The 27,918-nt window shown below is 35.2% G+C and overlaps 1 protein-coding gene across 2 annotated transcripts in view; it reads left to right on the top strand.

The window, feature by feature from the left end:
* Positions 1-815: 815 nt before the first annotated feature.
* LOC134533830 (corticotropin-releasing factor-binding protein) overlaps positions 816-27,918 on the top strand; it is a 138,980-nt gene continuing 111,877 nt past the window's right edge. Inside the window, exon 1 of one of the 2 annotated variants that reach the window (XM_063371512.1) lies at positions 816-983. In XM_063371512.1, the coding sequence (XP_063227582.1) occupies positions 918-983 (66 nt within the window). In that variant the 5' untranslated portion in view covers positions 816-917. The remainder of the gene's footprint in view (positions 984-27,918) is intronic. The other variant, XM_063371513.1, reaches the window with a different exon arrangement.

The raw sequence follows: 27,918 nt of genomic DNA on the forward strand, positions 1-27,918 counted from the left end.
TTTGAACTAAATATTTTATCTATGAAAGCGGCTAAACGTTACGCAAGTGCTTATAATTTATCAGAAAATAAATATTTACTTGATGTCTGGTTGGACAATTTGTGACCCAACATCAATTTCAAGAGGGTCATCGGAAAAAATTCACATGAAACCCTCTTAATTAATATTAAGGTCAAAAAAAGAAAAAGAAATTACTCGGTGTGTAAGACCGAGAGTTAGCGTTATATATTTTCCGAAGGTCTTTTATTTCTTACAAAGGTAAATGTGTTGCTGCTAGAGTTGGGCTGTGAATTATCAACAGGTTAAATTTTAACAAGTGTGTGTGAAAGTAGCAGTAGCAAATATGTTAAGATGTGTCTGAAACGGTTTTTAAAGTTCAACACATAAATATGTGCCAAATTATAACAAGACCAATTCTCGTACCAGTAATTCTTTTTTCTTTAGAAAAACAAGTACAAACTATTTTGATCGAAACTTTAGACTTCGGGCTCAAGAAATATATATACTTATTTACTAACAAAAATTGCTCAAATTGCTGTTAATTTTTTTTATTTGATAACAATTAAATTATATTTTATTTAACAATGAAGAAAAAAACATTTCCGTGCATTATATATCATGCCAACCTTCAAAACATAACGCGTGTATTTCACATGTTGGTGATATCTTACATAGTTGCTCCGGTGTGCGCGTGCCCCTCCCCCCTCCAGTCCACCCCGGAAGGAGGATGGAGGGAGGGAGGGGGGCACGGATCACGGTGCGCATGCGCGGCAGCGCGCCTTTAAAACGACGCCGCCGGGCGCGCGCCGCCCCACACGACCCGCGCTCGCCGAGCGACGAAGACCGCCCTCTCTCTCTCTCTCTCTCCCTCTCTCTCTGTCGCGCGCGCGTGGCCCGCCAGTCGCGCGGTCCCGAGGATGCTCTGCCTGGCGCTGTGGCTGCTGCCCGCGGCTGGCCTCGCCGCCTCGCTGCCGGATCCGCAGGTCAGTCCTACCACCACTTCTCTCCCCCTCATTGACCAGTCCTTCCCTCGCGCCGAGCGAGTTACAGATCCTTCTGCAACTCTCGTTCTGTCAACTTCACGTCACTAAAAAAACTACCCTCCTTCCTCGTCTTCGGAAGAATAGTTCTCAGTAAATATTTCTAGGTAAAAAAAAATTGGTTGTCTGTAAATTCAGTTTGCGGACGATAGTTTAACGTGACAACGTCATAACAAAACATTGATGAAATGATTGCATACTTTTATGAATAAAATTGAATCATTTTTTATTGAATTATCACTATTTTGTATGGATACAAAGAAGAAAGGAAATGAAATCTACAATTTAATTGATGAGTTTACTTTTATTTGCACTCATTAATTCAAATATGTTTATTACTTTAACGAACAGATTATTTTAACTATAACTTTTATACTTGTTTGCTATTTAACTTCTTCCAATCTGTGTTATTATGTTAAGGACAGGACGATGATAGGAAAAGTAGGAAACGAATGGGAGTGTTTCAAGTTTAATGTGCCTCAAAAAAGTCAAATCGATGGTTGTTCCAATCGAGTGGAAGAGAGATAGATGCGGCGCAAGCGTACAATGAGCGTAACGGGACACAGCGTAACGGGACAATGTGCGTAATGGAATACTTTTTCGTGCGTGCAGCCGGCGTTCATCGATTTATTAGACGTTGTCACGTAAAAATTCTGGACGGTGAACAGCACCAGACGGGCTCGGAGCGCCTCTGTCCGCAGCCACAGAACTCACAGGCGATTGGGTCAGTATATTCCTATCATGTGACTTGTCTCAAACCAGATGCGTATCATAATTACTACCAAAATTGTCGTATAGAGCCTTCTGCCACCCATCTCTGTTCTTATCTCAAATTACACAATCGTTGAAATTTGTGCCGTATCCTTTTGTCACCGCTGCTCTCTCGACAAGCGGCAAGCTGGGCGATGAGTAAGCACTGGTACTGCTTTTGAGGACAGTCGTTTTCGAGCAAAGTTACGCGACTCGGACCTTTATGGCCACACGCACGCCGATTCTTTCGTTGCGAGCAGAGTCGTGTCGGGCCGGCCTCGTGTTCATGCGCCGTCCACGATTTTCACCTTAAGATATTTAGTAAGAACGCTGGTTACGAATAATCTAGGAATATTCACAAAAATTAAATTATTACGGTTATCTCCGTAAATTCACCAGTACCATTTTTGATTCCATTAAACGAACACAAACTCTATTCCGGACAGTTTAAAAAAGAGTACATTAAAAAACTTTTTCAAGTCTACAGCAGAAACTTTCTTCTTTCCACAAACGATAAACACAGACACCAAATTTATGAAAAAAAATTCGAGCTTATTTCAACGATGTATTTAAATACGTTGTACTACTTTAGATCTGTCATATTAAGCGTAAATAATAGATATTTTAGCTGAATAAAAAAATCGCGTAGGCCTTCAATGCATAAGAAACTGAAACTTAGTAATCCCCGTTTATAACAGCAGTAAACTGCGCAGAAAGATAGGCTATAGTATTTAGGTAGTAGAAAATTATTTTTTTTCGCCTAATTAAAGTGATTCGTAAACAAGAATTCGTTTTGTTCACTCAATACACAGTCATTTGACAAAATAATTTTGTTGAGTAAGCGAAATATTTAGCACACCGAATATTTGTTTGAATCAAATGTATATAATTGTGTAGCCATATAAAAACGTATATTTTGTTTAGGCAAACCAAATTTTCTCTCAGTGCAAGTGCAGTCCACTGATTAGGAAAGACTATAGCTGCTCGTAAACTTGTAGACTTATTTTATACTCAAGTGCCTTGGACTCTAGTTCGGTGAATTTATCTGTGCTATATTATTAGAACATTCGTATTTTTTTGGATTAATATAAAATTTATAATTATTTAACTAATTAATGAAATAAAGGCTATTATTTTGTTGAGAAAGCCACTTCAAATATGCTTCATAAGACAAAACTTAATTTAAGGCTCACTGTAAATAATTTTTGAATTTTTTTAAGCATGCAGTGGAAATTACAAACCTACATATTGTATTACAATTTTACCATACACTTTCCATGCATGTAACGTTTTCCTAAATTATTTTAACGAAATATCATATTTGTATGGTGAATTTCTCATAGACATGTATAGGTTAACAACTTGCATTTAATGTTTATGAACGTTGCCAAAATATTTTAAAAGTGTAACTTATAATTCAGTTAAAGCCCAACTTACAAAACAATCCATGACACATTCTGTTCTAGTAAAGGCAAGGAACTGGTTGTGATATAGCATACATTAACTCGCACTGTGTCTAAGAAGCATTACGAAACTATTAAGAAGTCTTCCTTGTGGCTCACTCTATCACCCAAAACTTGCAATTTAAGTTACGTCGCTCACATGTACGCAGTCAAGGAATTGAGTTTGCTCGTCAAAACAGCTCACTTTCCTCCCAGTTCGCGCTTCTCCATCACTGGCTACAAAACAATTCAAAAGCTGCTAAAATTTGACATATTTTCACGGAAGTCGTCGGTGGTGTTACAAAATCACCAACTCTTAAAAGTAAAAATTCACTATAAATTTGTGAAGAATTTTCTAATTAATTTTTAAGTAAAACATAATTTCTTATACATCTGAACGAACGCAACAGAAGGTCCATTGATGTTATTTTTAAATGTTTTGTGTAATGTCATAAATATATGCTAAACAATAATATAGCTCACTATAATTAAAATTTAAAAACAATATTTAGACACATGAGAAAGTTTGGAGGAAAACATATAATAATATATTTTTATGATCACGAGTACTTTTAAAGCACTATATATATTTGCTTTTATGGATACAGTCTGTTGAATATTTTTTGCTTATAAATTTGCTTTCTATATATTTATAATAAACACATCACAAACATTACACAACTACGTAAATTTAAATCTTATCACGATAGATTTATTATTTTCGAATAAAAAATAAACTAATTATGATATATAACGGCAAAGGAGTTGAAACAAGTTGAGTGAATTGATTTTTTGAATTGGTGTATTCTTTGAAGAATATTTGAAAAATTATGAATACCGTGTTACAAAATCCCGAAATTAAAAATAAATAATAATAGATTTATTTGTAAGATGTTACACATTTTTTGGTGTCTTGAAAATAATTTCTCACTGTGAACCATATGTTTGGAAGTTTATCATTAAACGAATGTGTCAATATTTCCATCAAAATTATATTTTACTAAAACGTGAAATTAATTGTAAATATCGTAAACAGTAAATTATATGTATGTAAGAATTTTTATATCTCATGGTAACACTGAATATTGATCATTAACTCTTTAATGACTCACAGATGAAATATTTATCATATAATATCACTATAAAATAATTATTTATTACGACGCCAAGTGAAAGTTTTATTATTGCGCTTATTTTTTTAATAGTACCACTTAATCATTGATAGTAATAAATGTCAAGTACTGTCGAGTCTTTACAAATTGTAGCAACATTTCAAGAAATCTTTAGGCACAAACTAGTTTTATAAAAATTTATTTCAACTTAAAAATATACAATTTATGTCAACTTAAAAATACTTGATAATCTACGCTTTAATACTGAAAACTAACACATTATGGCTCAAAAAATTTTAACTCGCGAATTCGGCTGAATTTATTGTTTTACACGGAAGGTTAAATTAACCTATTAAATGGTAGGTATTAAGTCAGTCGGATACCATTGATTTTTTTTTTGTTTTCATGAAATTTATAATGTTTTATCATAAATAAGTTTTCGTTACTTATGGCAACTGTACGATCATACAGTAGTGTTGTGGTTCTTTGACGTCTTCGTCTTGGCATTGTTTGAAATAGGTGTTAATTTTTCTTCTAAAGACCAGAGTACAAGGTCAAGAAGATAACGAGGTGTTTTTCTAACGCGAGTCGCTTTTACTAGACCAGCTATTTGCTTTAGGCATTCACTTGCTCTGAGTGCTTAGTAACAGAAAAACAATGGGAAAATGTGCTCATCGTAAACAAACTAATCTCAAGTCTATAACGTCACTAAATTTGTGTGTGTTAAACTAACAGCGCGCCGTATTATTGTGATGACTCCCCTATAAGTGCAAATAATGTTGCGCGAATATGACAAATAGTTCTGTGTTAAGTATAAAAAAAATTAAACACAAGCCTTTAATCAAAATTTTTGAAATTTTAGGATTATTTAAAAGTTTATAGTGTATAGTGATACACTATATTCAATATGAAAGCCAGACTGAATTATTAATTGGTTCAGGACCAAGCTATAAAAGCGTGTAAAAATACCAGAATGAGCATCGCATACGAACTAAACAGGAATAAATATTTCAATCATGAAAGTGAAATGTTTTGCAACATTAAGTTACGCTAGTAGAGTATTAAGACAATGAAATAAAATATTATATTACAATAACATCTGTAGGCGAGGATAAATTGAGAGTTATGCTAGAGCTTACATAGAGAATATCGCTGAAGTCGTCAAGCCGACAACGTTTGTAGGACAGTTAATTACGATTCCGAAGTAAAAATAAAAATTGAAAAATAAAGTGTCATAGTTTTTGCGCCAAAAGTTTTAAAATCCCTACCCTGCGAGAAATTTTTAGATACCGTGAATAAAACTTGTTTTTACACATTCATGAATGACCATAATATTGATAATCATTTAGTTTTGGGAAGAAAAAAAAAACATTTCTTTACACGACTTATTAGGCAATAATTTTTAATCGTATATTTTTAACTATTCATACTGCAAAAAATTTACTATGTGTGAACTTAGCAAGTTATTTGCTTAAATTAACCATCGTTTAAAATAATTTGCTGAATTAGTATAGTAAATATCTTTAAGTATGAATGGTCAAAGTTACCCGATTAAAAAGTCTTGCCACATTAGTCATGCAAAGAAATACCCCTCCCTATTCAAACATAGAGCTTGTTGTATTTTATTTTGGATTGTTATCTATATTAGGTTTATTCATTATTGTGTAGCAAACATTTGTAGTCACGGTATCGAGTAATTTGGCGCAGGGTGTGTGTGCCCAATTCACTTCTATTTCCATATTAACCCTCCCCTCCTTTTTCTGTTTAGTTTGAGCCGGGTAAGCTCTTGCTTGTGGCAAAATATTTGAGAATATAAGATGGCGTGGCATAACAGCCCTAAAAGTGACAAGATCTCAGAGATTATAGTAGTCACGAAACCAATTTGATACCTACTTGGTAGTTCGTCAACTAACTCATGTCAGAAATTGGGAACAGAACCATCAACTATTGCTACACGAGCGAGACGCCTGGTGATCACAAGGACAAACTATGACCTTCTCCAGTAACGCTAAAATTTAGTGTTGTTGGCGCACGTACATTTTTATTCCTTAGGTTGCTAAGTACAGAACGTTAACGTATTTGGACAAGCTTTTGGTAAAGGGGGAATAGATACAAATGAATTTGGGGGGAAGAAGAGGCTGAATTAGAGAATGCTAGCAAGTCAAGAGACAAAAAAATACTATGAATATTTTTTGGGAAATACTTTGTTAAATAATTATGGTAACCCTGTACGTGATGAAGGTAACGATTTTCACAAGTGACACTGAAAAAGTTTTGATATGTTACTAACATTTAATAGAAGTTATTAATGTGTTAATTCTATATAAAATTTACCATGTATATGTGATACATTTCATATACCTACTTAAAATGTATTCCTATAATAATGCAAGAAAGGTAGTACGGATTCATAGGACGTATTACCAACATAATCTAGAGGTTAATAACTTCTATCAAATTTTTTGAGAAGTATGTAAAAATGTTTACAGGGAAGCTTAGTGCGCGGGTTGCAAATGGCTAGCCGATTATGCTCGTGATTAATTTTGACTCATACTTATTTGGCTCATGGATCCGCTGGTCATACACACCCGTACACTTATTTTCTCGATTATTTTTTTGGTCCTTGTCAGACTCTGATTGATTACTGATGAGTAAGTGACGAGTAAAAATAAACGCAGATACTAAGATAGCGTCGCGAGAGAATTATCCTCACCCAGGGCTCAAACAGCTGATGAACCTAGGCGGGAGTTGAGGAATTATCTGCCACGAACGCGGCTGTAGCAGACAGATTGTGATAAACCATAGAAGACGCGTCCCACAAACGACTATTTTCGCCGACTCTGCGTTCTCGCATAAACACTGCACATGTAACTTCACTACAGGTATTCCTTATGCTTTTTGAGCATGTTTGATCACACGCTATCTTATCCGGCTCGCATTAGGGAAGTCGTAATTCAAATATCGCCCACCCTCATGGGAAAGGGGGGAAAAGGGAGGGGGGTGTTTCCCCACAAAATGGTTTTCCATTCCCACGCGAATGATGGTATCTGTTTCCTAACATACATCTACCTCCCCAACACACACCCTTCTCGTTTCTGGTCAGTAGTTAATTAGCATCGAGCCGTTAGCACGGACCTTAAGGGCTCCGCCTAGTCAAGGCTGTATTTGTGTTAGTGAGGGGGTTGATAAGGGCATCGCTCGCTGGTGCTTCTAGCGCGGTGTCGCCTCTAAGTGCAAGGTTGTGGGCTGGCACGCAGTCTTCTCGTCGTGCTCAGGGATACTTTGAGTTTTGAGCGGCAACAATGCCACTATATGACGGGAAAAACGAACGTTAAAGGTGTGACGCAAGACCTTTGAGTGCTTTTAAGAATATCTACCGTATGTTTCATGCTTAAAGAGTAGGTATTCTAAAAACACGTGTTTTAGCCATTTTTAAATATTATGAAATCACAGTTTTACATCAAAATACGGAAACAGATATACTCATTCAACCCCTTAGCGTATTTTGAAATGATTTTCGTAAACAGATGTCACTTTGACATATTGAGCTGTTTTCAAATCGCGTGGTTTTTTTTTTCTGAAGCGGAGGACTTAAGCACTAAGCCACAAATCACCTAATAAATCTTTTTATAAACTCCAACGTCGAACTAAACAGGGTGCTAATCTTTACTTATCTATTCCGTTCCCTGTCACAGAAAACCTTTAATACATTTTTTTTTAAATTTGGTTTCTTATTGACTACAAATACATTGCACTTGTTTTATTTTTCATGTTTTTTTTTTTTTTTTTAATAAAATTTCTCCATTTATATTTCCTTATTCCAATTTTACGCATTTACATACTATAGGCCGAGTTTTACATTTCTATATTTTACGGATATGTCTCAAATTAATTGTTACAAAATGATGGTATTTATTGTAAGTATCCATTCAAAAAAAATATATGTATATATATGAATTTTTGATTTAGCTTTTGTTTTTGGGGTCTAGGGACCACAAGACGAGAAATTGGTTGACATTTTTCTGAAAGTCGTATCATGGTAACAAATGCAATAATTAATTTCTTTTCTTCTAAAACTAAATAAAAGTGTGTAATACATAAATTTACGCAAAAGTTACCACATTTGCGATTTTTTTAAGAAGTAAAATTATAAAATAAAACTGTGGAATTAGGCCGGGGGGCGTAAAGGCACTACACTTATAGCGTCTGACGCACCACCTGCCAATTACTAAAGATCCACAGCGCACCATTACTCACCCAGCAAAACTTCCATTAATAAAATGATCGGGTGGAGGAAATTCTACCCCGTCTTGTCATTAATTATTGGTTTGTCACCCTTAAAAGAGGCTCGTGAATAGCCTTTCAGCTGATTTATGCTCTTCGCAAAATTGGAATCCTGGGATGAAAATTCTTATATAGACCTGACGTATCAGGCAGAGAAAAAAAAAATATATCTCGAAAGTCACTGAAAATACAGGATCAAACGAATAATCACTCTTTTTATTTATTCCACGTAAGAACCAAGTCATTTTTTCTTCTAATATTTCTAATATTTTTGACCGTTTGCTTGGATTAGAAATATAAAACTAAAATAAACATTCTTGTTAATACATTTTTTTAAATATAGGTTCGAATCTGTGAAGAGATTTTTTTTTAAAATAACTCCCGTACTTCTTAATGCTGTAGGATTGCGTTCTATAGTCTCTGTCACGTAATTTGTTCACAAATTTGACAGTCCTGAATAATAGTACCAGTGGTCTACGAATCCTTCTGCCACTGTTGTTCTGTTTACTGTTGTGTAAGCAACTTCACGTGGTTCATAAACAAAAAAAAATATTTTTTTGCTCTGCAAGGGGCGTTTGGAAAATGGGTAGGCCCCTACCAAAAGTACTAACTTTGAGAATAATAACGCTGTTATCTACTTAGAGCGATGATAACCTATCCCAGTTTTATAACTTCAGTGTTTAAGCACTGTGCCATCTCATCTACTAATCATTGCCTACAAAATGTTTACTCTGGTTTCGGTAAGGCCTCATATCTTGCTTGAAATGTAACGAAGTCGTCCAGATAGTTTATACATCTTTCTTCGAATTTATAACTCGGGTTTTTAATTATACCCACATAAATTAAGCCAGAGGATTTTTTTTAAAAATATTCCTCAGTTAAAACTAAGTTTTGAAACGTAAACAAAGCTATAATTTACAGTTATTTAGTAAAAATTGCCCAGAAAAATAAATTGAACTAGTCTTTCAGTACTCGTTAGAGATTTGTACACATCTAACCTCTGTAACGAGAAAATTTATGTGTTCACGTAACGTATAATACGAAACTCGGAAACGCAATTAAACGAAGAATTATTTAAAATTAATGCCAAACGTGATAAATAAACTGATAAATAAAATATTCGCTTTTCAATTGCCAACATTTCTGGATGCGAATCGCACACATACTTTCTGCTTCCTCCGCTAGTATTCGCTGTCTGAATCGCAAACGTTGCTTGCCTCCATCAAACGCAGACAGCAGCTAGGGATGAGAGAAACAGTTATTTTTCAATACCAGTTGTGATAGTTACGGCTACGATTGAATAACTGGTTATTTAGATGGTTAACCTTATCAGTTATTGGGAATGAAGGTCTGTCTTCAATCATTCACTATTCCAGTTGCAAAGAGCGGCTAAAAATAAATATTACAGCCATCAAAATTATGGCATAATTTTAGCATGGTATTGTAATTTTTTTATTTAAATGAAAACAATATTTTGTCGCAGTTGCAGATGTAATTACATATTGAATGACACATTTAATATAATTTAGCTCATATTCCGTTAAAATTAGACGTTCAGACGCTATAGTCTATTATTACAATACTGCTCATTTTGTTAAACTTAACTAAAAAATAATAATAGCTTCCGCACACGTTAGAAGTTATACATCTATGGCAGTACTAAAATTTAAACCTTAAACATTTTAAAACACATATACCACTTAGTAGGCCTATATGTTTTTATATTAGTTTTTGCTTAAATTACTAAAATAAGTCTGTAATACGTCCTACAAACAAATTTTTTTTGAGCTGATTCAACATTATTATAGCCTAGTATATTATTATAATGTTAATTAAAAGTTTAAAAAATCCAGTGACAAAATTTGAACCACGTCCATTGAGGTAAAAAAATGCACGCGCTCTACCACTGTGGTATTAAGCTAATTGGGAATTTAGAGAGAATTTATATATTATAATCGTTGTAATGCCAGTTTTCTTAGGTATTTTAAAAATTTATATTACTTTTTACTATGACTATTTTAGTTTACCAAATATATTCCAGGGTAGTTTCACTATCATAAAGTTTCATTTGGCTCACCACTACGTTTGATATGTACCCTAATGTTTACGAAAGTGACTATACTCGAGTTTACGTTATTAGATATGTCACATTTCTGTTAATCGACTTCCGTTACATTTTCACGAAATTACTTCTACCAAATGCCGTATACCGAGAGCTTAGATGTTTACATATCAAAAAATGGAACTAACATTCGAGTTGAATCAGATCAGTATCCTATATATATATATATATATATATATATATATATATATATATATATATATATATATATATATATATATATATTTGAGGCATTTAAAGCGGGAAGAAAGTTTATCGTTGAAACAAAAATAATTATAATGTTTTAGAATTTCTTTATTAAAAACATAAATAAAATAGAGGAATACACACATCTAATTTCTAAATATTCTTAGCTTGATAATAACTCAGAAATATACATAGAGCGTGCGGGTGGAGGTGGTAAGTAGTAATTTCGACATCTGTCTTGTTTGTAGAAAGTCAGAAGCGTAAATAACTGTGGGCTAGTGTAGATAACCAATTGTGCGTGAGTGTGTATATATATATATATAAATAAATAAATAAATAAATACACGCGCGCGCGCGCCATTGAGTCCAAAGAGATTCCCAAGATTATTTTCCTTATTTGAAATGTGAGCTGAACAACTGGTTTATTGCACATAATAGAGAAAGAATGGATTTTATATGGAAAAATGAGCGTCTGAATATTGATCATGTGGGCGAAGTCGTATCTACGTTTGTATTTCTTTTCTTTTCCCGTAATGTACCTGCATCAGAAATTCGCCAGTCAATTTCAGACTCATTCTGTTTACATACAAACGAAAATACTTATTATATGAATAATAATGCACACTAGCAATGAACAAGAAAACCTAGTTGAATTGAATAATCAGAATAAAAAATAAAATAAAACCGAGGCTTCGTATCATAAAATATTATTTTTTTATCTTTAACGGCAAGCAACTTAGTTAAATAATATTTATTAAATAATTAAAAAAATACAGCTTATGTCCTTCACTGCTCATGAATTTTAAATGCATTAATTTTGCCGTTTCACAGTAAGATTCAAAAAGAAAACTGTCTTAATATCCCAAAAAGTATACAAATATTTATGTTCTTCTTTAACGAACACTTTGAAGCGATATTCCAAATGCCTTATTAAGAAAATGTTTTCGACTTTCATTTTAAATATGTTTGAGTAAAACTTAAAATTAATTTTACAATATACAAAAGAAATTTCAGTTTTGTATCAAATAATATTAGTCATACAGCAATTGCAACTTTCTATCGTATCCTGTTCACAAGCTTGAAACCTGTGACATGATAATCGGACAGGCAATCGTGTTTAAGATAAAAAAAAACCAACATTGCGGTTTATTTTTAACAAACAAATTTAATTGTAGTTGCAAAGCGTAAATATCTTGAAATATTCACACCTTCATATAAATCGAACTAAAATACTTACTACTTGAGCGAAAATATTGATTGTCTGAGAAGTTTCAAGAAATTCCAAAAGTATAAAGAAAAGCTTGAAAGGTAATCTTTGCGTTTGAAGATAAAGTTTGTAGTCGAATATAATAAGTTTCGTAGGGATGAAGGGTAAATAATTATTTGGCTTGCGGTAACGATCCAGTTAAATCTTCTTTGATCGTGTCCTTGTTATATTGAGCTCCAAGTTCTGAATAGACTTAGCTGCTAGTGAAGCGAAACTCAAGTATCACGACATAGTTGCTAGCCCATTAAAGTCAAGATTCACCTCATTACTTCGACGACCGGGAAATGTTATGGGGCAATAATACCCTCTTTGCGTTTGGTAAGCCCCACGAAAGTATTTTTTAACAGCATTCACATTAAAAAAATTGCACATAATTATAATGGCTTTGCAAAAATTTTCCTTTAAAACTGTATTTTTTAAAACACTACTTTATATGAGTAAACCATTTTTTTCTGTATTATATTCGCTACTTATTTTAAGCTAATTAAGAAGGCTTGTTTATGTTAGATATTTGTCATAAATTATTACTAAGAAATAACGTCCCTGAAAAATACGGGTCTGAAAAAAATATTAAATGATTAAAACCAAATCCACTTTTACAAATTTTATTTTTTTTCCTCTTTAGAAATATTTGAGCCCATTATTTAAACGCGCCGGCTAAATACCTGAATAATTGAGACTGAAATAATTCCAATGATATACTGAACAATACGGGGATGTTAAAATACTTGATTATTTAAAACTGAGTTCCCCCATTTAACAGACTTACAAATATTGATCAGGCTGAGTGGCAAGCCCACACGCCACTCGCAATCCGCGCTCACTTCCCAGCTTTTTCAAATTGTTTCGCCTGTGGGAAACGTGGTGGACGTTGGCGTGGGGTTTCTCGGGGTACTCCCGTTTCCCCCGCCAATTCAAGCCGTCAAATCTTCGTTAGCATCGCATCCCCTTTAAGCGTCTCGACCGCCGGTGTGTACGAGGATTAAAGCTCAGATTAATCCGTTCCAATACTCATGAAATGTATAAAAAAATATTAACTCTGTTTGTCGGACGAGACAGCATCAGTTCAAACTACGATGATCTGTTGACGTTCGGACATCACTGATCAAGCCATTACATTGTTAAATATTTTCGCCTCCAATTTTCAAAGAACACTAGTTAAAAGTATTATCTCGGTTTCTCAATACATCAACGGACATGTTCGTGAATGTACAGGTCCTGAGTTTACTTATTTTATACATGAGCCCACAATAACTACTTTTGGACTATTCATGAAATCTTAAATAACTTGTTACATCTATAGCACAAACACATTTCCTCTTTTAACTTTGCTGTTCTCCTCATTTAAAAAGGAACAGAGAATTCCTAAGTGTAATCCGGCGCGTCGTGTCTACAAACATCCGGTTAATGCGGAACTACGAAAAAACACTTAGTGTATATCAGGTACATTCTTAGTTGAAAATTCCGTTAATTTACTGCAGCAAGTCAAGACGTTTGGCACGAACAGCTGTGTCGTGGTTGGTGCTGAAGAAATTTCGCTTCAAGCTGAATATACCTCTCTTATTCACGCGTTTACAAACGCAAACGCTGTTTTGGCAGCTATGGTGATAGTATATCCAATGCAGTTACGTCAGACATAGTTGCTTCTTAGATTACCTTTTTTTTATTGACTCCAGTCGCCGTAGTCTAATTATATGACCTCAATTTTATCTCACGAGTGAAACGTCCAACACCAAACAAAATCACTCATTTATACACCGACTTACTTCTCGGTGTTAAATCCACGCCAAACATCAAGCAACTGGAACTGTGACAGTGACCTTGGAAAATAATGACAGGTTTGGCAACCCTGTGAGCACAAGACGGATCACAGCGCTGTGAATAAGATGTACCACGTGATACAACGCTATCGGGAACCGCTCAAACGTTTGTGCATCGGTAGGCCTACTACGAGCGCCGCGGCTTACGAAACGTTGCGCCTGTAGTCACGCTACACCACAAATGAAAATTGACATTTGGCCAAATGTAGATCGAAAACGCGGCGTTCGAGCGTGGATTAAAGGGGCCCCACGCATGGGCGTAGCCAGGATTTGTGGAAGAGGCGGGCCGAAGGAAGCTATAAGAATATATTTTTGATATACCTGTTGGTGGTCTTGGAAGGGGGCTGGTTAAGAAGGGGTGGAACGGAATATCCCCCAGATAGGCGGGGGGCCATCCTCTGGAAAGATTGAAAAATAATATGATGCTTTAAAACACATTTGAAGTCATCTGAGGAATCTTAAGTGTTTTTCCGAAACATTAAAATCAAAAATACATAGTGTCACCTAATGCGTGTTTAAATAGAAGGCTACTCACTAATTTTGCATATTCATTGGCTGTAAATAGAGCCATACATCAGTCATTTTAATATGGTTAATGAGTTGCATTGCCAATCTCTGACTACGCCTTTGGTATCATGGCCATTTGCACTTTTAGGCCGGTGTCACACATGTGTTTCTGCAGCTGTCTACTTCTTCTGCAGCGTTTTTTTGGATTGATATTCTTTCAACAGCTTTTCTTGAAGTGCACAATGCAGGTATCTCAAGAACGCACTAAGAAAATTGATCAAAATCGAGCATGTAAACAATTTCTCTAGAAGGAATCATTGAGTATAAACTGGCACCCACTCTGGTTCAACCGCGAAGTGTGACACCGGCCTTAGAGTCCAAGAGTGAACTAGTTTCATGAACTGGTGTTATCATGGTTTGACCACATTCCCGGCTGCTGTAGTTGTTGTTTCCGTCACCGCTGAACAAAGATCATTGTGAACTTGGGATGAACCGACTGAGGGAGGACCATGACTATAATCTCGCATCGACGCGGCGCGAACTGACAGCGAACTCATGAGCTGCTGTCTGTCGCCGCCGCATCAGCCACTCGCGTCTATAGATACACACAGCCTGCCATACTTCCTCCACAGGAACACATTTCTTTTACTGGGAACAACGTGGAAAATTATCCCAGTAAATAGAAAAGAGCCTACTTTTCGTCAACAATGTTTCCGTACTGTTGAAGAATCCCAGTTTATTTTGGTTCTGCCTTCGGACGGCTAATCTAAATATAATTAAATCATTCACTCGAACAGCGCTGTATCAAACCAAAAATTATCACAACAACAGATAGGTGTTGATAGGTGTTTGTAGATCAATTAATGAATTATTTATTATTTTTATAATTGGGTGGTGTTTTCGGGTTGCTTTATTCATTAGTTGTTATAGTAATTATTTGTAGGACCACTGTAATTTTAAATACAGTAATTATTATTAATAATAGATATGACGCTACTATAATTAATGGATTATTGTTATTTATAATGGTCTTTTTTGGATTATAAATATAATGATTTTAATTATGATTAATATCGTTATTTTTTTTAAAAGAAAATATGTTTGGTATTAATCTTGTTGTAGTAATTAAAATTACTATTATTCCTCCAATAAATAGTAGAAATAGGATGTATGAAAAACAAAATGATTTTGTATATTACTCCTTTTATTATTGAGATAATAAAGCTTGTATTAATCAAGTTGTTATACCAAACCGTAACTTCCTATGATAATCATGGTTCCCAGTTATATTTCCAGGAAGAACAAAGCTTACCCATTGCATGCAGGATTAAAAAAAAAAAGATGCAACGTTATCCCGTCTGTAGCTCGCTTGTGATGTAAAAGCTGTCAGTTACAACGAGTGTTCGCAAGCTTTCAGGGCCGTTGTCTGAAGTAGCTTGGCTTCTGGGTTGTGGCCGCGTCCTCGGCGAATAATTCACCGACGTTTCGGTCGACGTTGCAGTCGCCATCATCAGGGAGCAGTTACCTACTGAGGTAGTAGGTTAACTGCTCCCTGATGATGGCGTCTGCAATTTCGACCGAAACGTCGGTGAATTATTCGCCAAGGACACGGCCACAACCCCAGAAGCCAAGCTTCTTTAGTTGCGACGAGGTCCTGGGGGGAATGAATGATTCCTCGGAGATCGGCGGCGCCCGGCTGGACTGTAGCGACGACGGATACTGCCGGCGGCTGCGACGACCGACGACAGCCGCAGGAGTCGCCTCGCGCCATCGATTGAGGAGAGACGGGTGTATCGGAGCTGACGATGAGCCGAGAAGGGCTACCGGCAGCCGCCGCCCTCTATCCCCCCCCCCCCCCCCGGCACTTGGCCCAATTACCGCTCCTCGACTTCTTCGGCGCGTGTCTCGCGGACACACGTGGGTCGCGTAGCTTGTCTCGAGATTGACACTTCTCGGAAGTAAGCGTACCCTCCTCTGCCACTGTCGTTCTGCCAAACGTTTATAACCACCGCGCTCGTGTTTCAAACCGAGCTACTTGGCACAGACCATACGCCACCGCGGTAAGTTTATTCACTTGAGGTCGGGTCTCGCACGCCATTTCGTTTTTTTTTTTGAGGTGAAACTTCTTTGCCACGGGGGGCCTACAATTTTCTAGCGTTACGAAAATTCCTATCGCATGAGGGGAATAGTCAGGTACGTCGTGGTGGGGGGAACCGGTGGAGGAGGAGAGTTCGTCAGCGGCGACGCCACTCCAACGCATGAACTAGCGGTCGAATGAGAATACGGAAAAAAGGGTTGGGGGGGATAGGTACGTAGAGAAGCATGTTATATGCTAGTTGTAACGGCGGGAAAGGGAGACGGCAGGGGAGAGGTAGAAATGACGCAGCATTGATGATACGGAATTCTCGTAAAGCTGCTTGTGTTTGTCTACTCCTCAGTTTTACTTTTTCATTTGAGATCATACTGGCATCCTTACTATTCTCAATTATTATATATAGGACAGTAAAAAATACTAGTATTTGACCTTTATGTACCTAATAAGCAAGAAGTCTCACTTCTGTCACGCGTGGACTACACGCATACACTTTTTATTTATTTTAATTTTCTCGTCAATACAATTAGTTAGGGACTATTTCTGTAAATTTGGCTGTATAGCTCTCTTACATTAGTTGTTCTGTCATACGTATTTTAAAGGTATATTTACTAAGTGTTTGTGATTGTTTTCACTTGCACGACTTTTTTACACCCATTATATATAATTAGGAAAAAAAAATCTGTTGAATATATTGGTGTCAGAACCGCAGATTCAAGAGAAGAATACGGTTAAATCGACATAAATAGCCCATTTAAAGAGTATTAATACCAATAAAATAAAATAAAAATCAACATGGTGTGTGAGATTCCACATTAATTCTCGGCTTCATGCTTCGTGTTGAACAATTTTATTGGTTGCTGATTCTAAATGGGACTATAGAAGTAAAGTTGAAAACATTTTACATATGTGGAAAAACAGCAAAGACAACTTCCAGCGAGGGATCAAGATGATAATAGTAAGACATATTTATTTTAAATTTTTTGTATGCCTGAAATTTTACAAATCAAGAAATTTATGAAATTTATATAGTGCAATTATTAACAATTATTATTATGAAACGCAACATACATAAAAATGCAAAAATATATTGACGTGAAAGTAAAATAACCCATCATACAAGGTGAACCCAACCCTTAACATTAACAATCAAATGACATAAGAATATGTGCTTTCTAAGAATTTTTTTAAATTTTTAGTTTGTATATATAGTATAGTGTTACATTACTTTAAAACCGAATGAAATATTTGTCGTTACCGTTTTCCATTTAAACATGGAGTGAATGACTTTTTTATTTGTAATTTATCATCGTAATGTTGGTCACAGCTGGAGGCCTGGTACGAGTACGGTTGACAGACATCCTCACACATCCATCACAGCGTCGCTGAGGAAATATGTGAGGGAAAAGCTGAATTTCAGAAAAAAACGTTTTATTTTTTTTCCTGTCTGAAACTTCTTAAAATATTTAATTTATTGTTTAAAAACGAATTACTTGTCCCAGTAAGATATTAGATTCACATTAAATGTACATTTCACAACTCACTGCCAAAAATGTTGCGTTTACCCAGATTTCTTGCAGAAGCAGTTGAATAAGTTTTCATACTGGTTTCAGAACTATACTTATTATATATAGGCCTATATAGCGATTTTCTCAAAGCGATTTGGTAATAGTATTTACACCCTACAAAGTTTAAAAATATTAGTGAATTCAAATCCTTTGGCGAAAATACAATGCCGCCTGATATACATGATGTCATGATATCAATTTAAGGCTACTGGAATAACATTCATACATATTTGTCATATTATTATAAAACAGATTTTTATCAATCAATTTTTTTTAAATTGTTAACAATAACACGACTGTATTTTAAGGTCCTGAAAATAATGAGCTTTTATTAAATACTAATACAAAACTCGTGCTTCGAGGTTAGTAAACGGTGTGAATTTTTTTGTAGGTACAGTAAAATGACAGTTAAGCATTTTGGGAGTCATCATTTGATAAGCATCACTGGGCGTTACTGATGTAGTGAATATAGCGGCAGAGCGCGGGCGATGCTAAACAATATCTACCGACTTTCCGTGGTCAATAAATCCCGTGCCTACAAATAAATCACGAGTTAGCTTGACCAATCATCATCCGGAACGTGACCAGAAAAAATAAAACGGCGGGAAACGGACCATTTTGTAATGTTAACACATTCACAGCTGTAGCAAAATTACCCAGACTGCGTGCCCTACATTAAAAATACTTCCAAACGCATTATATTTTACCAACGTAAAATATATCTCCAAACACTCAACTCAAATAAAAAAAATGGGTGAGTGTACTTAAGTACGCGTGCACAAATGCCTAAACGCGTTCTATACATAACTATATTTACTCTAAGGTATATGCGTTAAATTAACACCAACATATCATATCATACACCTAGGCTAGTTGGCAGCACGCCTGGAAAAGCTGTTATGGCTTATGTCCAATGCCATATGAAATTTTTTAAAACTGTTATGATTTAACAAGTGATCATTGGGATGTTACTTTTTTTGGTGTAGAGACAACAAAATAACATTTATATTAATTTTCAATACCTCATGAGATCAGAACGTATCATTCTCACATTAACGTTAATTTATACCAAGCGTTATATATAGAATAATTTTTGTAAGTTTTATTTCCGCGTGTCGACTTTTGTAACTAAACACGTATACACTGTGACAAAATAAGTCACAGTGGTCAAGGCAAAACTGTTTATTTACAGTTAATAATATTAGTTTGTCAATATCTTATTCTTTGACTGTTATGAACAATGGGAGAGTGCATCTCTATGGACCATGCTACTCTATATGCCAGCTAGAGATGCCGTGTGACAACAATAGACCGCACCGCTCCTAGTGGTATTGAAATATGTTATTTTTTACTTTAACATATATTTAAAGGTTTTATTAAGACCATGCGTTTTTATGTTAATTAGTTTTTTTATTTTAGTTTTTAATTAATTTAAATTTGTTTTATGAACTTTTACATTTGGTGTCAGAAAATTTTTTTCAGGTCATGGGAAATTTTAAAACGTTTGGAATATAACATTACTCTGGGACTTGAAGCCATCGACCACGGACGTGGAAAAATATGTCAATATAAATAATACATATATTTAATTGTTGGATTTGAGTCACTTCGAACCTAGTAAAATGTTTACAACCAGGTCAACTCCAAAATGAGTTGTAAAATAGGAGTGTAAAATATATGCAAATCCACAGTAAGTGTTTTTAAAAAATTTTGACACCCTTCACTGTGAAGTGCTATGATTTAAATGCACGAAGTGTATCAGGAAGTAGGCATTTGTACAGTGAGACTGTAAAATACAATTCTGTTGCTTTCAACACGTTTACGCCCATCTGAATATGTTCAACGTGTTGCTACTTCACTTCGTGAGGCGAATCGAAGGTAGAGCGCGCGTGAAGTCATTTTAGACCTCTTACCGAACTTTTGTAGACATGTTTACTCTGATAAGCACTGCCACGCAGACGGTACACACAGTTCAACACCGTTCACACGCATAGGACAAGTCAACAGCCGTTACAAGATAGCTCGCAGTCAAGAACCTCATTGCTACTACATAAATTTTGGATTAATTCATGACAGTATATTTCATTTGAGATTTAGTTTTTAATATGTAACCATTGTAGAGGAAATGGCAAATATATTACTTCTTAAGTATTTTAAAATCAACTTTTTTTATTGAATATAACTGTCATGCGTCAAATTAATTCAATATTAAACATAACATATTCAAAATGCGATATTATTATCAACAAATACATTTATTTAAATAACACAAAAACTTGTTCAAATAACATTTTTGAATGTATTATATATAATCAACATCAAGTTAAAGTGTTGGTTGATAAATTTTGTGAGTAGTATAAAATTTCAGAGATTTTCAAACCATTAAATTTACGAAAACAAAAAAAAAAGAACAAAAAAAATGTTTCGGATTGTTAGTGAGCGTTTAAAAACATCCTGTTCAATTCAATACAACTTGTTTTCGCGTTTCGTCCTCGAAATCTATTTGTCTCCACCATTTATAGCCCCCCCTCCTGGTTCTGGAGATCACGCAACTAATCCATCCTTCACATCATGAACTATGGAGGTATTCAACCGTGAGTGCTCTTAGTTTAACTTGTCACGGCAAGTTCACTCGTTTAATGTGTGCGCCTCTTGTTTGCCCGCGAATACGAACTCGCATTTTACGTTAACTATAGCCACGTCTTGTATATCATTGCCTTGACATCTGCGAACCTAAATGAGTTACTGATAAGGAAGTGCAAAAACATAAAAAAATTACAATGACCTTGTATTGTTTAATGACAAGTTTTTTTTCGACTTAAATTTTTTTGAAGTACGAGAAAAAAATCTCTGAGATACACATACTGAAATTACTAAATTACGTAATTACTTCCCTCGTTCTGAAATTTAGTTTTTTTACACACAAATAACAGCCAAATAAAACATTACTTATACATAAAACTAGCAAATTGGTGTAATTGTAAATTCAGTTACTTAATTTGTGACTGGAAACTGAAAACTTCATTTTAGAATGTAAAACTAATGGTTGTAAAATGTATTTATAGCAGTTGTACAGTATTTTGTTTGTCTCAATTTATAATTAAAACGTTGTTAAACCACCTATTTTATTTTAATTTGGTAATACGTTATTGCAGCAGCGAGATAATATTACAATTCAGGTTGTAAAATTGATATATTTTGACCCAATGTAGTGATAAAATAAATAATTCTACAAAAGCTGTTAAAAGTCGGTGGGATCTACTAATGCACTCGCATTCACCTGACATCACGCTTTACGGGTAACCAAATGTCAAAAAATTTACTCCTATAGATGGCGACACTTAAAATTATCTATTTTATTGCTTTATAGCAACTTTAATGTACCATGTATAACTTAATAACTCGCTCCACACTGATTTAAAAGTGCGTGGTTTTCTCTATATCTTAAAATACAATTTCATGTTGTCAGCAAATTTAAGTAAAATTTATAGATATATAACGCATGATTTGACAGTAAATTTATTTCATGTAAACAACTGAAATAGTTGTACGAAAACAGTCTGAAATGAAAAAAAAAAATTACAAATATACTCTTTGTGGATTGATAAATTAATTTGTTAGCAAGGTTATTTTAGTTTCTCCTTAATAAAACATTCCTCAGTATGGAAAAGTGCCCTATGTCCCATGCGAGACAACAGGAATTAAGTAAATTAATTAAGTATTGCAAGGATTGCAAGATAAAAATTTTATAACATCAGAAATTCAACGAAATTAGTTTGTTATTTTTTAAATATTTGGAAATTGAAAGTATTATTTCGGTGCTATTAGTACAACAATTTTTTTATGAACTAGTTTATTACAATTGAAAAATAATAAAGTAAGAAAAGTAGCTTACAGATTTAGCTTCAGAAAAACATTAAAATTATATTAGTTTCATAGTTTCTACAGTTAAGTAAATATAGTACTTATATGCCCTCAAACAAATATTTGGTAAATATAGTATACAATAAACACACTGAAAATATTTGTTAAATAACATTAATAGTTTTATAAAAATTTTATGAATATAATTTCATTGATGATAATAATAAATTTTTGTTTGGGCCAACAGAAGATTCTATGCCAAATGGTAGTTAATTTTAGATTTTAATCTACGTAGTTAAATTTCAGAACCCAACTATGGTCAGCGTAAATATTATATATAAAAAAATTCAGATTAAATTTTTGAATTGTGAATGTTTCGCTGTTGCATGAATTCATGATAGTACTGGCTTTAAAAGTGACCACAAAAATGCATCTGAATAAAAATAAAAATTTACAGATAGCCGAATTTTAACACAAAAATGTGAAGGTTTCTTGTTAGGAACAACGTCTATCCCTACTGATATTATAAATGCAAAAATGTGTTTGTCTGTTTGTCCTTATTTCACGCAGAAACGGAGCAAAGAATCGACATGATTTTTGTGCATATAGATAGCTTATGGGACGGAGAGACTACATATAATTATGTAATTCCATCCCTAAGGGAGTAAAAAAAGGGATAAATTCAGTTTTATAATGGAAAATCATAGGAGGTATGTCATAAAGACACAATCAGTGAGCTTGGTCATTTCTCTATGTCCGCCACACGGTCATATAAGTAGTAAGGTTTGGCAACTTCCTAGCCTTCTCCTTGGTAAAACCCATCCGCATAGTGAGGGAAGCCTACGATGTACATTCTGTATTGCACAGACTCGAACAAGCCCGAATATCTACCTTCGGCCAACGTCGGGATAATTTTTTTCTGTAGACTCAAAATATTAACACGAGGAGGATTCAAGGTTGAAGGCATAGTTTGAATTTATGGATACGTAAACGAATTGATTATTGATGTTGAAGGGGTAATTAATTATCTCGACTAGTCCCTCTTCCTAAAAAAATGAAAAAATCGGCAATACTTTTATTTCGTGCTACAAAATTTCCTCTATTTAACACAATTTGTGGAGATAAGAGGTTAATTAGGTTAGTATAGCTACATTAAAAAAATGAGAGATTGTGTGAATGGTTTGTTAGGTCACGATAGCTACATATTAAATTAGAAATTCCTAAACAACCATTAAAATGATTTGACAGTATTTTTAGCTACATTAAAAAAATGAGAGATTGTGTGAATGGTTTGTTAGGTCACGATAGCCACATATTAAATTAGAAATTCCTAAACAACCATTAAAACGATTTGACAGTATTTTTAGTATAGCTATACTAACCTAACATAACCAACCATCCACAATTTTGTAAAGTAATAAACAAAACAAAAACTGACGAAGTTGGCCGAACGTAGATATTCGGGCTTGTTCGGGTCTGTGGAATATAGACTGTACATCATAGGCTTCCCGCATAGTGAAGCTCGCGGCTGCTAGCGAAATAAATGCGCTAATAACAGTTTAGTTTAGGACTTCGTCAATAGATGGCGTTGCTTTGAATTTGTAACGCGCTATTTTTTTTTGTGCACCCGTCCGTTACTTGCTTTCCCACAAAATGAAGCTGAAGTTCGGCGTCCAGGTTTTGTTGATGCATCGAGAGTGTGCAATTAAAGGGAATTAAATTAAAATTAAAAATTCCCGTTTTCCAATGTATGTCCTACAGACTTGAAAATCTGTACTGTTATTCCTTATATTAATATGTGTTTAGCCCGGGCAACGCCGGGTGCTTCAGCTATTCGGTAATATTGTAGTAGTATTCTGAAACACTTCTGAAATAAATATTAGAGAATTATTTTCTTCTGGCACATATTCTATGGAAGTAATACAGTTTTCTCATATTTTTCTCAGTAAAAAGAAAATAATTACTTGGATGATTTCACAACCAAAAAATGTTGTCAGGTAATGTTTTTATTTCTGGTGACTGCAAATAAAAGAAGAAAATATTATATTTATAACTTCCATTCTAAGAATTAGAATTAAAAATCAAAATTTTTCCTTTACGTTAATTTCATTTGTCTAGCTTATCATTGTCTGTATTATGTAACATGTACAAAATTTGATATTTTTTAAAAGTATTACCAGTGGTACACATTTACCAACTGTCCGTTTGCAAAGCATCACATGATGTTTGCTTCCGAGCACTGAAAAATATTTTAAACTGTTTACAAACACTGTTGGCAGAATAGCAGTGGTATAGGGATTCATAGATAGTTGGTGCTACTTAAGATAATTATTAAATTTGAGACATGGCACATGACGTACACTATATTTTCCTAATTGATACATTTTATACCTTAATTAGTAAGAGTATTTAAAAATAAATTTTTATTTTGGATATTTAATTGAAGAGCTAACATGGTTATTTTTTTCTGTATAGAATCTAACTGAAACTTTGGGTATCATTGTTTACTCAGCAATGTACGCAATAACATCTCGGAAATTCTCATCAACTTCCTCTATAGTAATAACTTATAAGATAACATATACTCTCAGAAACACGAGGAGTATTTAAGCGTCAACACATCGTCTTATCAGCCCGATATATGGCATCTGAGCGTTGATACCAACAGTCGCGTAGATAAGCGTTAAACTTGAAATGAGTATTTCGATTGTTCTTGATTACTGTCTGCAATCGTAAGCTGCTCGTAAAAGTAGAAATCATCATTAAAATCACTTTAATCATGAGTAACGTGTTCGTACTAGCGTCCTAGAAAACGCGCCAACAGGTGTGTAAAAAAAAGCTACCGTACTTCACGATTCAAAAGTCACTTTACGTGTGTGCTCTCTGCTGAGATCTTCCAGGACATTCCGGCTGCTGCGCGGAAATTGATCTCTATGCGTTCGTCCTTCTCCGGAGGCACTCTATTCCTTCATCTGAAACTAATTATCAGTTCATGCATCATCTGTAGAATTTTTAAAAATAACATTGTGTAATGTAGCTTTTTTAAAAACACATTATCCAGGAAAAATGGATCTACGAAATTTACGATCTAGAATTAAAAGCAATAAAGCTATTCACATATGCTGATAGTGAAGTTGGACTTTCACTTAAAGAAGGAGAAAAACAAATCTAGGCAACGTAAAAACAAGATAACCGACTTTTGGTCTTACTTCGATCCAAAAAAGGAGGTACACCGCCTCGCAGGTAGGCAACCGGTGTGGCTTGGTTGCCGGCAGGGCTGAGTACGATGCAAAAAAGCCAAGCATTGAACAGGACGCATGCGTCAATAGCCGCTGATTGGAGCCAGTCGCACACGCGCAGAGCGCTATCTCATCGTCTCGTGGTGACTTCGCCAGTGGAGTTAGCGAACACCAACCCACCCCTATGGAGCCGCAGACAGCAGGAAATTGGGTTACCAAAGTAGTGTTAAGGCCGGTATACACTCAAAGTTTTGAGCAACGATCTAACTGCGCAGTCAAAAAAAAAAAAAAAAGAAACGCTAACAGCTCCGATCCGAGCGTACACACACACACACACACATAATTTTACTCAGCGATCAATACTAGACAGTCATTGAGGAATTGTTTTTTTGGTCTTTTTTTCAACCTGTGTTATTAACCTCAACGGTCGAAATCATTCAGGAAACACTTCAGGAAACGATGTTCAAGGTGGTGCAGGCACCGGCCGCTGAAGTGAACCTAATGTTCCCGAGCAAGGTTACTTCGCGAATTGCAAGGCGAGTCAGAAGTTATGCCCAATGACGAATGGACGTCGGTACAACCACACTCACTTACCACAGTTAGTGACTCCACATATCGAAAGGCAAAATACCGACATGAGAAAGTCACATTCTGCCCACGAGAGGCTAACTGCGACGTTAAAGTTTCCCGCCACTGACTGGCTCTACATGGTATTAGCAATTTTTACGGTTTTCATGTCTTAACGATTGGAGGTACAATAATACCAAGAGCGCACGCAGAACATCATTTGAAGAGGAGGAGGGGAACAGAACCATCTTTCTTTCCAGCCAATTATATTTTTTACATATTTTTTTTGTAGACTGGTGTTCAGCCATTCCTTCGAAGTATATTTCAAAGGCTAATGCGTAGGGACTGGAAAAATTCGACGTTCAGTGACCTCCAGGATAGACTCCACGATCCTCTACATAACGGGAAAAATTTCACCTGTTCATTGGCTATTGTGAGGCAGCTCTACTGAGTCACTTGTGATTCGATACTACATATGTACTTTGATTGATGGTCTCTTATTGGCACCATAGTATTTCAGATTAACAGTGAATCAATGGAAGAAGCAGCACAAAGATCGAATTGTTTTATTTTTCTTTTCGTTGGTGAGGCTGAATATGCAGCTAAGTACAGGGTCTGCGCAAGGGTTACTTGAAGGTGTTTTCCACGTGATCCTTGTATTTCTCTACAAATTATTCGTACGCCTGCCCTTTCTTATTCCTATCACTATAATATTTACTTTTGTCTTGCCACAAATAAAAATAACTTTTATACAGTTAAATAAAATCTATCGAAAAACAACCATTTTAGAGTACTGACGTAGGTCAGCCTGCTCCACTAAATTAAAAAAAACGATACAATAAAAAAATGTTGCTTATCTGAGCAACCCTCGAACTAAACTGCTGTCTTAACGGAACGGAAGACGCAACAGAAGACGGATAGAGTGTCCACACACGCAAACACACACATTAAGCCTGTTTAGTAAATCTGTGCTTTGAGCTATTTCACTAACTCTTCGGTGTACGTGATATGTCTTTTAACCAGTTTGCGCAGTTCTCCTGTCCACTTGCCGCGTCTCGCAGGCAACAACTTGAACTGCGCTGGTAAAGCGTTGCTTAACTTGCTGACATGCACCTGGTGTGCGGAGTCGTGCAATCACGTGTCTTGTCACTTGTAGTACCGCACTAAGCTCTCACCGGACAAGAGAACAATGCGCGCGCGCACGAGGTGACAGGAGGCAAGTCGCCGCACTTAGCGACCACGGCAAACAAGGAAACGGAGACCAGCGACGCAGCCAGTGGTCACCCCTGTCCGCTGTCAGGGCGCGCGCAGGGGCTGTCTCGGTCGCGCTCCGAACACATCAGCGAGCGAGCTATCGTGACTTTAGACCTCGTCATCGCCACACCATTATATACACATTTTTAAATGGAACAGAAATATTCATGTAAAAGTACAGATATTTGTAAATTAATACATATACATGAAAAAAAAACTGTATCACTACAAAATAGTGATACTGGTTCGGATTCTTATCCGGGAATTTATGATTTGTGTTGTCCCAGTACCTCTAATAAAGTTATCTGTAAGCCGTTCCCTGATTAGTTTGTCAGTACTAACTGCACACATAATAAGCATAATTAAACAGAATAAAGTCCAATTATTTCATATTTGATTATTTTTTCCATTAAAAAAATATACTCGAAGGAAACATCAATTGAAATATAAAATTATGCGCAAAATTTCCTAACCTATTCTTAATATTATTTTGAGAACGTATTTAATATATGCAAAAATAACCATAACCATGTGTTGTACAAAGTTACAAAATCTTTATTGTAGAATAACAAACTATTTCTTGGCTAACTGGTTTTAAAGAAATGTTTTTCTGTGTAGCTGTCTTCTACTAGGCCTTTTAGCCTGCCTTAAGGGGTCCACTTCCTTTAAGGTTTGAGGTAGGAATATATCAATGATCTTCTTTACGTAGTCCCCTTCTCACGATGAATACCTCATTAAGGCTGCAGTATGGGTTACGTTTCAAACTACACATAACCATAAAGGTAAAGGAGGACTGATAATAGC

This window comes from Bacillus rossius, chromosome 7, assembly GCF_032445375.1.
Source record: "Bacillus rossius redtenbacheri isolate Brsri chromosome 7, Brsri_v3, whole genome shotgun sequence".
In the NCBI taxonomy this organism is placed as follows: Eukaryota; Metazoa; Arthropoda; class Insecta; order Phasmatodea; family Bacillidae; genus Bacillus; species Bacillus rossius.